Below are 15,087 nucleotides of genomic sequence, written 5' to 3' on the forward strand. Positions count from 1 at the left end.
GTACTCCTCCACAGATGGATATAGCGAGGGTGCAGATATAGATAAACAGGCAGACAGAAATCAATGCCCATCCTCTCACTCCGCCATACAGTCTGACAGCAAGACAAACACGACACGCCAAAGGGAAACTTTGGCTTGGGGAAAAAGCCGAGATAAACATCTTATAAATATCCATCAATCAGTGGAGCATCTGCTCTTTTGGCCTCCTCTGCGTGTCGGTGTGCATAGGAAGGGATTTATACTGGAAAGACACCCATTTGGCAGTCTCATTTCTGTGAATAAGATACGTGAGAAATCTATTTTTGACGGGGTAAATATAGGTCTGTCTGAAACATGATCGTGAAGGATGCATTCAGTATTGTATCCGTGAAATGTTGTTCAACAACACTGAGGTGTGTCTTGGTAGCTCCCGAGGGGTATCAGGTCCTTTAGTGTCTCTTGTGACGAACGATTCTAACAATTGCGAGATTGCGTGGCTTGTAAGACAGTATACACATTGTTTATGGTTTACAAGAATTGGATTGAGGCAAAAGGAAATAGATCCCATGTATATCTCCTTTAGGGCTACTGAAGTGACGACGTTGTATTCATTAACCAGATCAGGTTGTGGCACAGTTTGCTCAGATCAGTCTACGGGAAAGAGAAAGAGGCAAAAAGAACCTAATGGAAGACTTTCAGGGGAAAAAGAGCAATTAATGATTGCCCTCTAGTGGACACATTTTTACTACTACATGTCAATGTTCAAAGATGCATTTAAGTGAAATGTATTTACTTGTTTGAGATCAAACAATATTTGGTGAAGACCCCTTTATTGTAGAAAAATGTTCAAAGTCTAATGTTTCAGTATCCTGAAGTTTTATTAATACTTAAATACTATTATTTGTAATGAGAAGAAATAGAGACATCTTGTATACACATTTTTGATTATAATTTCTTCAAAAAGCAAATATATTGTACATTTTCCTTACATCGTAAAAATGATATAGTACAGCTAGAGTAATGTGATGTAAAAAATTTTTTTACAAAAGTGCACTATACTAATATGTCCTCTGTTTTAATAATTACTTGGTGCAAGTTGTAATGCAATTCTTGTTTTAAAAAAAGAAAATTTTGAAAATTTTCATGGAGCCACAAAAAAATAAGTGCAACAAACAGTCTAAAGCATGTGCCAACCTCTCTACGTAAGAGTCATGTTTAGGAAGTTCAGAATTTCAGGAAACACCGCAGTTAGGAAGTCCAGAATGACCCACATCCTGACTGTAAAAACCCCTCTCACTCTCACTATTCTAAAAAGAATTTTGTGGGTTTATCAACTCTGTTTTACTCTCAGTAATAAATGAGTCACTGTGAATGTGAAATACGGAGGTCTTAGAAGAGTAGTCAAGAGGATATGTTTCAGGAGAAACATTTAACAGCACAGTTAAGGCCTCGACTTCCCACAGTGAATGTCATGATAAGATAAACCATGTTCGGTGAAGCCTTAAGACAAGAAGCTTGAAAGGAACATTAAAAGAGTTTAGATTATACTCAGATGGATGGATATGCAATGTGGGTCCATTAGAATGGAACTTTCTTGGAAATATGTGGTAGGAGGTTTATTCTAGAGGTCCAGTTTAAGCTTGTCAATGTCGTAGTCATGGTCCTGGTCCAGTTTGGAGAGGGTCTTTCGCACACGCAGAGCAGTGAGTCGAGCTGAAGGGCTTTGGAACCAGCACTCTTTCTTAATCTTCGCAATTGTAGACAGGATCTTGACAGAAAAACATACAGAAAGCGTAGATAATCATTTGTTTAGTCATTTCTGATGTCTCTCTTAGTGTGTAAATGTACAGTTGTGTGGGTAGACCTATATGTTTATGTGAAGTGACTGCGCCTGGAGTTCATTTTCAAAAACAGACGCAAAGAAGTGACCAAGATTTCAGTGCATTTCAACTTCAATTGCAAATCCAAACTCAACAACTTCTGACACAAAACAATGAGATTTTGTGAGAATTCTGTTCATGTCATGCTAGCTTTGAAGTAGGTGTCAAACAATCATATTCGCCCTTCAAAACTGTTAGTTTTTTTTTTTTTTTTAGCATTCTGCTCTGAACAGATACATTGTAGGAGGGAGTGTGTTTGTGGCAGACATAAAACAGTCTAATATGGCAAAACAGTTTCAGCAAGAATCAAGATATATGGACTCAAAGGGTGCAACAGTTAAAAATAAAGTTTCTTTATTCTCATCTATGGTTCCATTAAGAACCTTTAACATTGCATAAAAGGTCCTTTATAGTGGAAAAGCTTCTTTAGATTTAGAAACTGGTTCTTTTCACAACTGTTCTTTGTGGAACCCTTTTGGAACCTTTATTTTTAAGAGCGTAGCAACAAATCTAGCGACTAGCCTGCAAGTCTGCTACTCCTCAACACATGTTACCAAGCTGCTGCAGCTGCTTTTTGCATTAAGCAGGATAAATGTAAATTCCATCCATTTTCTTTTTGCAAAGCAAACCTAAAATTAAAGCCTATAAGATATTTTCAGTGACATCATAGATGGATATTTTGTCCCACACGCATGTAATGCTAACATTTTGCTCCAGATTGCAGCTGTCAAAGCAAATCCTTGTGTAGGGTCTGACTCAAGTAAGTCTAAGTCTGTATCTCTGGTATGTTTGAGTATCTTACCGGATGAGAGTGTAGTCGATTGTGGAGACTGGGCCTTTGCTGGTCAACACACACCACTTTCTTCATCTCCTCGAAACTGGGGTCAGAGGGCACCACGTCAAAGAACGGTGGTCTGTACTCCTCCACGATCCCTGAGGCAACCACAGATTTAAGGGATTTCTATGGGAGTTTTTGTCAACATTTGCTGACTACATAGCATTTGAATTTTGACTGATAAAAATGCAGATTTATGCCAAGACTGAAAGTCTGTTCTGACCATATCTATAAAACAGTGGTTTGGGCGTTGAGGGAGGTTGGCAGTACTAATACTTCTGTGGGAGGATTGCTGGAAATTATCCAGGGAGCCTAACAGCATATGGCAGCTGACATTATGGGGAAAAAAGCTAAAGTGGAATCATTAAAAATCTTCTATTTTGCATTTTTATAGTTATACACAGTATATACTGATGAGCCAAAACATTATGACCAGTCACAGGTGAAGCGAATATTGTTGATCATCTCCTAACAAGTGAGTAAAATAAATAAAATTATGTCATCATTTATTCACCTTCGTGTTGTTCCAAGCCCGTAGGATTTTTGTTCATCTTCGTAAGAATGAAGATATTTTTAATAAGATCTGAGCCAGTTCTGTGCTCTGCATTGACAGCTATACGCAACTACCACTTTGGCGCTTCAAAATGTTCATAAAGAGATCGTAAAACTAATCCATATGAATTGAGTGGTTTAGTCCAAATTTTCTTTATATGATTTAACAGATTCAATTTAGGCTTTTATTCACATATAAACATTGATCAGCGAACATAAACAGAAGCTCAACCAAGAACAAACCTACTTGGTTTATGTGGAAGATCAAACGTGCTGCGTAACACACGAGAATGAACCCCATTGGTTCTCGCACATCAAGCGAACATGCTCGAGCTTCCATTTATCATAACTGATGTGTGCGTTGATGAATGTTTATAGTGATTTCTGTTTTTTAACTTGGACCTTACTTGACCTTTCGGATACCTGTTTTCTTTGCGAACTGTTGCCTGTGAACCACAATGTTTTAAATACTCCCAGATCCACTGGTCGAGGTAAGAGAGTGGCCACGCTCTTTAAGGACAGTTTTAAATGTAGCTTACAATCAGTGGAGAAATACACAAGTTTCGAATTACAGCTGGTTAAACTGGAACTGACCTACACTGTTCATTGTGCACTTATCTACCCCCCCCCCCCAATATGATAAGGACTTTATTCAGGATTTTTCAGATTTTCTTTCTTTTATTGTTCCGCCCAGTAAAAAATGTTTTAATCATTGTGGACTTTAACATTCATGTATGTTGCCTGTCTAAACCACTGGTGAGCCAGTTCTCTGACATTGTTGACTCTTTTAACTTTACACAGTCAGTTTGTGATGCTACACACACAGGCATGGTTACAGTTGACCTGGTTTTATCCATGGGTTTGTCTATTAGTAATGTGGCTACAGAAGACAATTATATATCTGACCATAAACCTCTTTTTTTTTTTTATCTTGATCTGCCTGCTTTTATATCTAAAAGCTGACCTTGCTGATTGTTAATGAGATGACGGCAAAATAGTTTTGCTGATGCATGCTGCAAGCCCATTTTCTTCTATCATTGAGGCTTCTCGGCCCTCTAGACACAGAGGAGATGACTGCCTTTTTTAATTATGTAAGTCTGGGCATTATGAATAATGTTGCTCCACTGTTGTTTTTTTAATTAATGGTGTTGTTCCACCCTGTCTTAAACAAGCAGTGGCCATGATTTTGCAGAGTAATTACCACTTTTAGTATAGAGAAGGTTTTAATATCTCAAATTACCCTGTTTTTATCAGAGAATGATATCCTGGATAAATTCCAATCTGGCTTCAGAGCTGTTTAGAGTAGAGAGACCGCTCTGGTAAAAGTTGTGAACGATTTATTAATAGCGGATGATTCTGGGCTAGCAGTTGTTTTAATTACGTTGGATCTCAGAGCCGCATTCGACACTGTTGATCATTCGATTCTCTTAGATCGTTTGGAGTATGAGGTTGGCGTTTGTGGGACAGCTCTAAAATGGTTTCACTTATATCTGCTGGATAGAACATTTTCTGTTAGTTTTGCAAACACTTCATCCTCTGTGGTCCCCTTAAAATATGGTCTCCCTCAAGGCTCTGTTTTGGGCCCTACGTTGATTGTATATGTGCCCTCTGGGATCCATCTGCCGTCACTAAGACATTTTTTATCATATGTGTGCAGATGAGAGATATATTTACCGCTGAAAGTTGGGAATGAGTCTTGTTGGTCTATTTGAATGAGGTCAAAGCTTGGCTGTATAAAAAATTTCTCCAACTTAATGAAAGTCAGAGATTATAATATTTGGTCCACCAAAATTCAAAGAGAAGATGGCCAATACTCTTTCTCCCTTAGCAATAACTGTGGAGGACAGCGTGAGAAATGTTGGAGTCATAATCGACTCTTTGATGAAATCTGTTTTTATCAGCTTAGAATGATCTCTAGGTTAAACCCCTTCCTTAATTTTAAAGTTTTGGAGATCGTTGTTCATGCTTTTACTACCTCAAGACTGGACTATTGCAACTCCCTCTATGTAGGGATCTGTCAGTGACAATTATCTAGTCTGCAGATTGTACAGAATGCCACAGCCAGGCTTCTTGTTGCCAGGATTACTGTTTTTTAAAGCTCTTCATAACATGTCCCCAAATTATATCAATAACCTTTTAGGGTTTTACACATCGGCTAGGACTCTAAGATTAACAAATCAAATGATGTTTGTTCCCCAATCCAAGAAGAATTCGTAACGTGATAGTAGTTTTGCTCAGTAGTAGCTCCAAAATTATGGAACAGTCTTCCCCTTTATATTCAGCAGGCTCAATCTATCGAGGTTTTTAGGTCTCAGCAGAAAACGCATCTTTTTAACTTTTTTCTAAACCAATCTCAATGGGGAGTTTCTATTTTGGTGCGTTACAATGTTTACAAAGTGCTTCACCTCGAAACCTACAGGACTAAAAGGATCTGCTGCTAACTTCATGGTGCCAGATCCCACAGACTCCATGCCTCGACGGGCCGGCGCATTTTTGGCAGCACCAACATTCCCAACAGCATATTAGACAGGTGGTCATAATGTTTTGGCTCATCGGTGTGTGTATATAAGTGACAGTAAAGTAATTTATAAAATATCTAATTAAAATATATTATGTTCTTTTGAACTTTCTATTCATCAAAGAATTCTGAAAAAAAAAGCATCACGGTTAACACAAAAATATCAAGCAGCACAACTCTTTCAACATTGATAATAATAAGAAATGTTTCTTGAGCACCAAATCAGCATATTAGAATGATTTCTGAAGAATCATGAGACACTGAAGACTGGTGCCATTAGATCACATTCTGTAATAAATACTACATATAAATTATATATAAAGGGTTGATTAAGTGCTTCTTAAAAAGTATGTGTGTGTGTGTTTAAGAAAGAGAGGGAGAGAGAGAGAGAGAACAAGCGCATCTGGACTAAATGAGCAGGAGCGCTGACAGCAGATAAGATTGTTTGAAAATTATTGGGCCGCTAATCGTGGATAGAGACAGACACAGACATTGAGAAAAAACTGAAGGATCGAGAGAGGGGAAGTAAGACAAAGAAGCTTAAGAGAAAAAATAAATATAGAAGTCTATCACATCTAAAATCATTGCTTAGTAACAGGAAACCGAAAGTTAGGTAGAGCTTTGAGATCCTGCAATCACAGAACTTTTAATTTAAAGTTGTAATGTGCAATGAAACTTTAACTAATTAATTCTTTCTGTAAACACAAGTCTCAGCATATCAAGGTTTTGGTATCAATACTGTATGTGACATTTTGAAACAAATTTTAAAGTCACAAGAGCACAGAATAGCGGTAGTGGCACAAAAATAAAGTTGAATAACTATTCCATCTTACCATTTACATTAGTTCGACGAGTTATCTCCCACATGACGAGACCCAGGGCCCAGATGTCAGTTTGTTTATAGGACTCAAACACATCAACACGAATACTCTCATCCAGAACCTCCGGTGCCATATAACGCTTGGTGCCCACTCTCGGGTTGTTGCCCACATCCAGATAGTCATTAGACTGAGAGTGAATGACAGCCAGGCCTGAGAGATCACACAGAGGACTCAATTAATAAAGCATATGATTTGCCAAAGTAAAAAAAGTCTTGGAATGAGATACATTTCCTACTTAGACTCAGATATTCTGTTCTACTTTCTCACCCAGGTCTGCAATGCAGCACTGCCCATTTCTCTTCACCAGAATGTTGCGGCTCTTCAGGTCTCGATGTGCGATGGCTGGTTTGCCCTGCGTACTGAGGATCTCTGTGTGGAGGTGCACAAGGCCGCTGGTGATGGACAGGCACATGCGCAGACAGCCCTCGGGGTCTAATGTGCTGTCCTGAAGGAAGTCATAGAGGGAGCCCAACTCATGGAAGTGTGTGACCAGCCACAGCTGAGTGCTGGAGTTCTTAGACGTCATGTCTGATGCTATGAAGCCTGATGGACAGAGGACACGTGTAAGAGAAAAAGTATTACATTTTAAATCAAAAGTTGTGTAACTCCTTCATTAGAAAAGTCAGAACATAGCATGGCTGCAGCAGAACTCTCAGAACGATCCCTTCCCACACAAGAAATGAAAAATGCAGTGTGGGTGGAAACCTACCCAAGATGTTTTCATGCCTTAGTTGGACTGTGTTGTAGATTTCAGTCTCTCTAAACCAGGACTGTTCATCACGAGAGGAGAAAATCTTGACAGCCACACTCTCTCCCATCCAGGTGCCTCTCCATACCTCTCCATAACGCCCTTTACCTGCCAGAAACATTCAGAGGGAAATGATAAACTGAAATGAGATGCATATATTATTATACTAAGGTATAGCCATGATCAGTGCACTTGTTAAATGTTAAAACAAATTAAATTGTAATATATAACATATAAATTAATACAAAGATTACAAGTTTTATTCATTATTATTATTAGATCCTAATATAAATGTGTACACTTATTACACAAATTTAAATTATTATTAATTTAATAATAATAATAAGAAGAATAATTACATTTTTAAATAAGTGTAATATATGGGTTCAAATATATTTATTCAATTATGGTAATATTAAAAACATATTAAGAGTACATTTAAATCAATATGTGACCACCCTTTCAATCAAACCCGATGTTGTACAGTATGTAGTAAAAATAAAGAAATCTCTTTACAAGGAAAAAGTATAAATATTACATGTATATAATTTTATTTAATAATAATTATAATAAATAATCATTTTTATATATTTTTTTTATTTAAATATAATTTTATTTGAAAACAAGTTTAGAGTACATTTATCGAGCTCACAATGTTATACATTATGTAGTAAAAAGAAAAGAAAAAAGAACACATCCCTTCATTGCTTCATCCTGCAGTTGTTTCACCTTATTCGCTTATGCAGCATTGTGTCATGAGATATGAAAGTTTCACTCACCAACACAATGAGCCAGAGAGATCTGTCGGGCCATGGTCCTTTGCACCAGATAAGGCAGGCCGGTCCCACTGCCAGACGTACAATACTCATCAAAGATATCCTAAAAAGGAGAATTACAGACACTTACTGTCAAATGATGGGAATTTGAGTCACAAACCAGAGGAACATTTTGCTCAGAAGTTGCTCAAGAGACAGAAGTTTTCAGTTCTATTTCATTGACTAGCTCATTACAAATAAGACTAATGAGAATAATGAGATCAAACAAAAAGCAGTGAATGTCACCCAGCAGTTGTGTTTTACCCCGTATGTGGGATCCCCTCCGCAGGGGACTTTGAGCATAGAGGTTTCGTGTTCCACCAGGGGGCGATGCTGTCGCTTTGTACGCAGCCAATACACGAGCCCACAGACTGCCATGGACATCACCAACAGCACCAACAATGGCACTCCCACCAACAGAATCAGTTTGATGGGCTTTTCCACTGGAAACAGAGACAACATCTCTCTACTACAACAGCTGAAAATGTTTCATATTCAATTTTGTATTTAATTTCAGAAATGCCAAAATACATTACAAAATGTGCTTCAAAAGGCAAGAAAAATACATTTCTAACCTTAAAATAAATTTAAGGACAATGAAAAAGGTTTTTTTTGTTTTTTTTTGTTGAGACAATACATTTCAATTCAAAATATATTACAAACTAAGATATATATATATATATATATATATATATATATATATATATATATATATATATATATATATATATATATATATATATATATATGAAAATGGCCAAAAGATATGAGAAAAAATAACTAAAACTCATTTATGTCAATTATAAATTATTAGCAGTAGCCTATTTATTTATATTGGCACAATATTTTTTTGTTGCTATTTTAGTACATTTTTAAATATATTTCGAAATATATCTCTAATTTTTTCAAGTATGACATTCCAGGATATCCTTAATGTTTTTTTTTAATACAAAAAAAAGAAAAAAGAAAAAAGCATAACAGGCAAACAAGACATATATCATGGAAACAATACCAATAAAATAACCAGGATCTAGAGGGGAATAAAAATAAATAAAAACAATACAAATTATACAAGATTAAACATCGAAAGCAATCTTGTGACTTTTCACAAAACATTGAAAATAAATAATGCCCATCAAAGACAAAACATAGGAATTATAATCTACCAGTATAATTTACAGTAGTGGGATTTTACCCCAAAATTTGCACTTTAAAAACCAATGAAAGTTAAAACCGGTGAAACACCAATGTAACACTAAGGCAGCAAAGAGTTAACTTCTACCAAGGCAAACGACTCTTTGATTTTAATAATGAGTGTTTTTATAGAAATGACTGACCTGTTGTTTTAGGCATACTGAGGTTTGCATTGCACAAGTGTGTGAAGCAGCACTTAGAATACACTCCAGGAACAACAGGAGTGTAGCACTGCTCGCTGGAGGGTAAACAGCCCCTTTCTATCTTCTCATGGACCGAAGTGTAGTAGCAAATCTGGTCCCAGCAGGTGTCGGCTACACAGTATGGGTTCTCACATGTGCACTCTAAAACTTCCTTTTTGCCTTCATCTATGGACATGTAAGTAAAAATGTAATGTTACACTATCTCAGTTGATATACTGTATAAATTATGGCTAACTAACCATTCTCTGGTGGAGAGTCCACCACCACATTATTTTAAAAATGAAATGTGTTTGAAAATATGTCAAAACAGAGTAGGAGGATACATACTTCCTCTTGCTTATATGTCTACTCAGGAAGCAACACTCTACATCACCCGGCTGGTTTTCATGCAACACTCAGACATATACACACATAAACACTTATGACCGCAATTATGTAACCTCACCTGCGAGAGTTGCGTAGCTCCCTGAATACACCAAAACAAACAATGCTGCGAACATCTCAGAAGCCTTCATGTCTAAGAAAGAGGGGATACAGGATGAGAGCGAGCCTTAGGAGGGAGCACTTTGACACAAAAAACCCCACTTCCAGCTCCTTCCATTTAATCGTATTCACATATCACAGGCTCCCTTGCATCATCCTTCACCGATCTGGCATTAACAAGGCACCGCTCCATGTGTGAATAATATAATGGCACAATCATACAATGACATAGTGTTGGAATCTCTTAATGGAAAAAAGCTCAATAAGCCCTGTCCACGCTAAAGGAAGTCATGAGTTAAAGAACGACAGATGGAGAGGGTCCAGTCAGTCTGTCTGTGTTGCAATTATAGTGAGAGTGGGTGGGAGAGGACTTTAGTGGAGGCCTCGCTCTCCTCCTTGCAGACACTCTGGCTGCTACACACGCAGAGTAAATATTGATGGCTATACTTCCTGCCATTCAGAGGCCGCACCCGGCTAGCCGTCCAGATACTCCGGATTGCTTGTTCCTCAAGGTCTGGAAGTCGACTGGTCACGCAAGCAAAATGGCTGGGTGAAAACGTGTTATATGAAGATGACGGAAAACCTGCATGCTGAAGTGTTGGCCTGTTCTCCAGGCTGCTTTCAACAAGCAATAGGTGAAAGTGTCTAAAAATTCGTTTTAGGTCACTGTATAACAGTAGCACGCTGAAAACAACAGACTATTTTCGTGTTGCCTCAACACTGTAATTAAAGTAGGCATACTATATACTTATGTGACGTCATGGAAAAACAGAGTCAGCCATGATGTTTTGAGAGCCAGGGTTGATGTGTATCTTTGTACAAATAAATATGCATTGGGCAATATGTCTGTATGAGATGTTTCCGAATGCATTTGTGTATATATTATAATCTATATAATCTGTGATATTTGTTGTTATCTGCGTATGCATATAAATGATTGTCATTTTAGGGATGCAAGCCCACACACAAACTGGGTAACTGGAAATGAGGATGGCTATTGCTTGATGTAGAAAACACATGCAGCGAGATTCCAACAGGAATCACTTTGTCTGTGGAGTTCTCCATTTAATCCCATCAATGTAAGCGCAGGTGGGTCAGTGTAAACAACTTTGTCACGTACGCTTAGTGCAAAGAAAATGGGTAATTGTTGGGCCCTCTGGGCCACATTAAGACGGAAAACAACCCCACCCTTCTCTGGGTATTCTGATCTTTATTTCCAAACTGCCAGGATGTTTCTCAAATCAGATAGTGGCCGTCTTGAATCAAAGCCTTAAGTGAACATGATGAAATGCGATTCCTGTTTCGATGACCTGCTTGTCAGCATTCTCTCTTGAGAGCAGTCAAAAGACCCATGGGAACTAACAGTGAACAGTCTTATTCTCCTTCCACTTTTCTCAGGACTTTTAAATAGAATAAACTGCTTTGCCGCTCACAGCTTTGTTTCATCATTTATATTTACATTTATTTATGTTACAGTCATTTCCTACTAAACTAAGTAGTGTGAATATAGATCAAGCTTTTTTTATTTTAATATTTAGGTAATTTTATTAGGAACGCATAAGTGATAGTGAAAGTCTCAGTTTCTTTTCACATTTAATCACTTTTTGCCTTCTCATTGTGTGTGATAATGACATATTAATTATAAAAGTACAAAATATTCCATTTAGTATATAAAAAAATATAAAATAATATAATACATAAAAAAGTATTATTAAAAAATTAGCTGTTTAAAATAGTTTTAGGCAGATTATAGCATGTTACTCTGCAGGACATGCCAACTTCCCAAATGTATTTCATACATATTGTTATCCTGAAAAAATAAATCAAGTGTCTGAGTCAGGATTTTGAAATTTAAGGGTATAAATTCAGCGTTCAGCAGCATATCTCTGGCTCCATCTTTGCAGCTGTAAGAACTTGCTTGTTTTGACTGCAGTTAAAAAGAAGTGGTACGCCTCAGCCAGCATTTCACAATCACAGAGATAAATGAACTGAACTCATGGTTCATGCTAACTAGATATGGGTTTCATTTAGGGCTCTGTTCGTGTCATCGACTGCAACAAAGATTCTCGTAAGAATGGCGTGCAAAGATGCCTGAACTGAATATATTTGGAAATTCTAATATTCTAATACAATATCTGATACATAAAGCAGCCAAATCTTTGTAGTAAATAGAATGTAGTATGAGAGCATCATCCACATGTCTCATGACCTCAGATATTGCATCATCATCATCATTCATTATATATATTGTGTGTGTGTGTGTATATATATATATATATATATATATATATATATATATATATACATACACACCACCTGTGAAGACCAAATACCTCAAAAATAAATGTAAAAAAGGAAGAGAGTAAGACAAAAAAAAGCCTAAGATTTTTTTTTTTTTTTTGCACGTTGTGATTCTCTTTTTCTTAAAATAACAAAATTGCTGCAACAGTTCTGCCCCTTTACAATGGAAAAGCTATGACCAAGCATGGCCCTTTAATTCAAACCGGTATCAACATATTTTTCTAAATAGTATTCATATTCATTAAATATAGGCTATAGTCATGCATTACGCCACATTCACCATAATAGCAATTTCAGAGAGAGAGATTTAAAAGAGGTTAGAAACCATACTGGGTGATTTACCTGATTTTCTTCTTGCTTACACTCACGAATCAAGCTTATCAAACTTCATCTGTTTATGAAACTCGTCTCTCATTTCTTTAAAACATCAAACTGTTGTCTCAAAGCGACGAATAGCCTTGAAATCAGAGGCTCAAGTCATATCCAGATGTGCCGGATCCTAACTTTTGCCACATCCTGACATTCTCGGAGTTTACTCTAAAGTTAAATTCTTTCGAGTTCAGTTTTCATTCACTCACAATCCGATCAGTCTTATATCCTCGAGCGAAATATTGGACAGATAGCCGTAACGCAGAACATATCGAGCTGTGGCGTACAGTATAGCCTATCTCCAGTCAAATCTCGAGCTGATAAACCGAAAAAGAGAAACCGCTTCTCGGAGAAGAAACAGTCTTCTTCCGCTTGGAAATAAACATTCCTAGATCGACTCCTGACGACTCCATCTCGATAAGTGTAAAGCAAACTTTAAGCAATGTTTCTGATTTAGGGGTTAGATTACAGATTTTAAAATATCTGTCCCACCCCTCATTGTCTAAGCCGGGGTTCAGAAGGAATGTGCTCTCATAGCTGTTTTCCTGTTGCTGCAAGACCTTTCATTTTTTCCACGTCTGTTTTATTTTCTTCTCCATAGCTGGTTGCTTATGAATTGAACTTCATAGAGGATTCATGTGCCTTCTGAACAAGTCAAATCACAAATGTGATCTCCATTAAATTGTACTTTTTAGGCTAGGCCTACTTTAAAATTAACAACGTATTGTATTATATTTTAAAATAAGTTGATTACTTTAAAATAATATGCTTTTTTGGTGGGGTGTTGGCCTGGACTTTTTTTCTGAAAAATGCTTGCTCTTGCCATTCATTATGCTGCACTTTGTAATATTTAACTGTAACTCGGTTTACACTTACAGTAGAAATGGACTCATTTACACTACCATTACATTTTGTTTTGTTTTTGAAAGAAGTCTCTTATTCTGACCAGCTGCATTTATTTGATCAAAAATACAATAACAACAGATATATTGTGTTATGTTATTATCATTTCTTATTATTATCAATGTTAAAAATGTGGACAAAATATGTCTTAGTTTATTTAAAACATATACATGAAAATGTAAGTAATACATTCACATAAGTACCAGAATAGACATGATGATGTGCATGTAAGTTTCAGAGATGAGCAAAACTGGTGATCCTGGGGCCATGAATGGCTTTTAAGGAGATTGGACACAGATGGACAGTTGGTTTATTTAATGGGACACTGCTGAAGGCAGGGCAGCCTGAGGTTACGGTGACATCTCCCACTAAAGCTTGAAGCCTTCCATATGGTCCAATGCGACAGAAGAATCCAAGACAGATGGAAACAAAAATCTCATCTTTCATTCCTTACAACTTAATCAAGAAATAAGTTCCAAGAATAATGTTAACATAGACTGCATCAGTTGTATAAGATGAGAAAATGATCCTTTGGAGACTTTTTCAATCTGTTTTCTTGGCTGGTGTTTTTGGACACAGCTGGCACTCCTCAGATCTGAGAGGAGAAGGAGAACTGTTATTTGAAGAGTATTCATGTATTTATTTTTCCTGTTCCCATGATATAGGCTATGTGTGATTTCTGAGGTCTGTCTTTTCTCAGACTTTTATTTACGGCAACTGTTTTTCCATGATTGATGAGCAATTCATTTGATTTTTAACCTAAATAAACCAGAATAATTGATTCTCTATTAAAGGGGTGGTATAATGAGCTTTTCGAAAGATGTAAAATAAGGCTTTGATGTCCCCAGAGTGTGTATTGTGAAGTTTTAGCTCAAAATACCCCCCAGATATTTTTATTGATTACATGGCTTGGTTGAATTCTAATGTAGAATGCGGTCTGTTATTTCTTGATAACAGACCACTGCTAAGGATAACTGTAACGATAAACTGGACGGAAGCAAATGCAAGTGCAAAGATGTTTTATTAGATAACAAATACTCAATGGTAAAGACAGATCGATGCAATAATAACTCCAGCGCTGAATGCAGTCTCTCGAAAGGGAAGATCGATGATCAGGAACACAACAGCAGGAGAGCGTGACACAGGGACTGAGACAGGCAAATCCTATGGTGCAGAGTGACGGTGATGGTGAATCCACGGTGAGATCAGAGGTGAAGTAATCCACAGTCCAGTACACAGGAAACACGAGGGAACAGGAAGAGGCACAAAGACAGGAATACTCAAACAAACAAGGATCTGACAACATGAGACAGGAGAGAGGGCATTAAATAGGCTGTTAGATGACATACAGCTGCCGCTGATCAGGATGATTGGTGGCCACGCCCACCCGAAACAATGAACGTAACGAGACACACCCACACACACA

The 15,087-nt window shown here is 37.2% G+C and overlaps 1 protein-coding gene across 1 annotated transcript; it reads right to left on the reverse strand.

The window, feature by feature from the left end:
• Positions 1–755: 755 nt before the first annotated feature.
• On the reverse strand, positions 756–13,338 carry acvrl1 (activin A receptor like type 1). Its single transcript, XM_081387113.1, has 10 exons — positions 12,732–13,338; positions 10,051–10,122; positions 9,546–9,770; positions 8,473–8,651; positions 8,173–8,272; positions 7,355–7,501; positions 6,913–7,188; positions 6,598–6,795; positions 2,662–2,792; positions 756–1,747 (listed from the first exon to the last, which is right to left on the reverse strand). Exons 2-10 carry the CDS (start codon positions 10,118–10,120, stop codon positions 1,601–1,603), a joined length of 1,473 nt encoding a protein of 490 aa, XP_081243239.1. The 5' UTR covers positions 10,121–10,122; positions 12,732–13,338; the 3' UTR covers positions 756–1,600.
• Between the last annotated feature and the right edge of the window lie 1,749 nt (positions 13,339–15,087).

This window comes from Scardinius erythrophthalmus, assembly GCF_964197995.2.
Source record: "Scardinius erythrophthalmus genome assembly, chromosome: 15".
NCBI lineage: Eukaryota > Metazoa > Chordata > Actinopteri > Cypriniformes > Leuciscidae > Scardinius > Scardinius erythrophthalmus.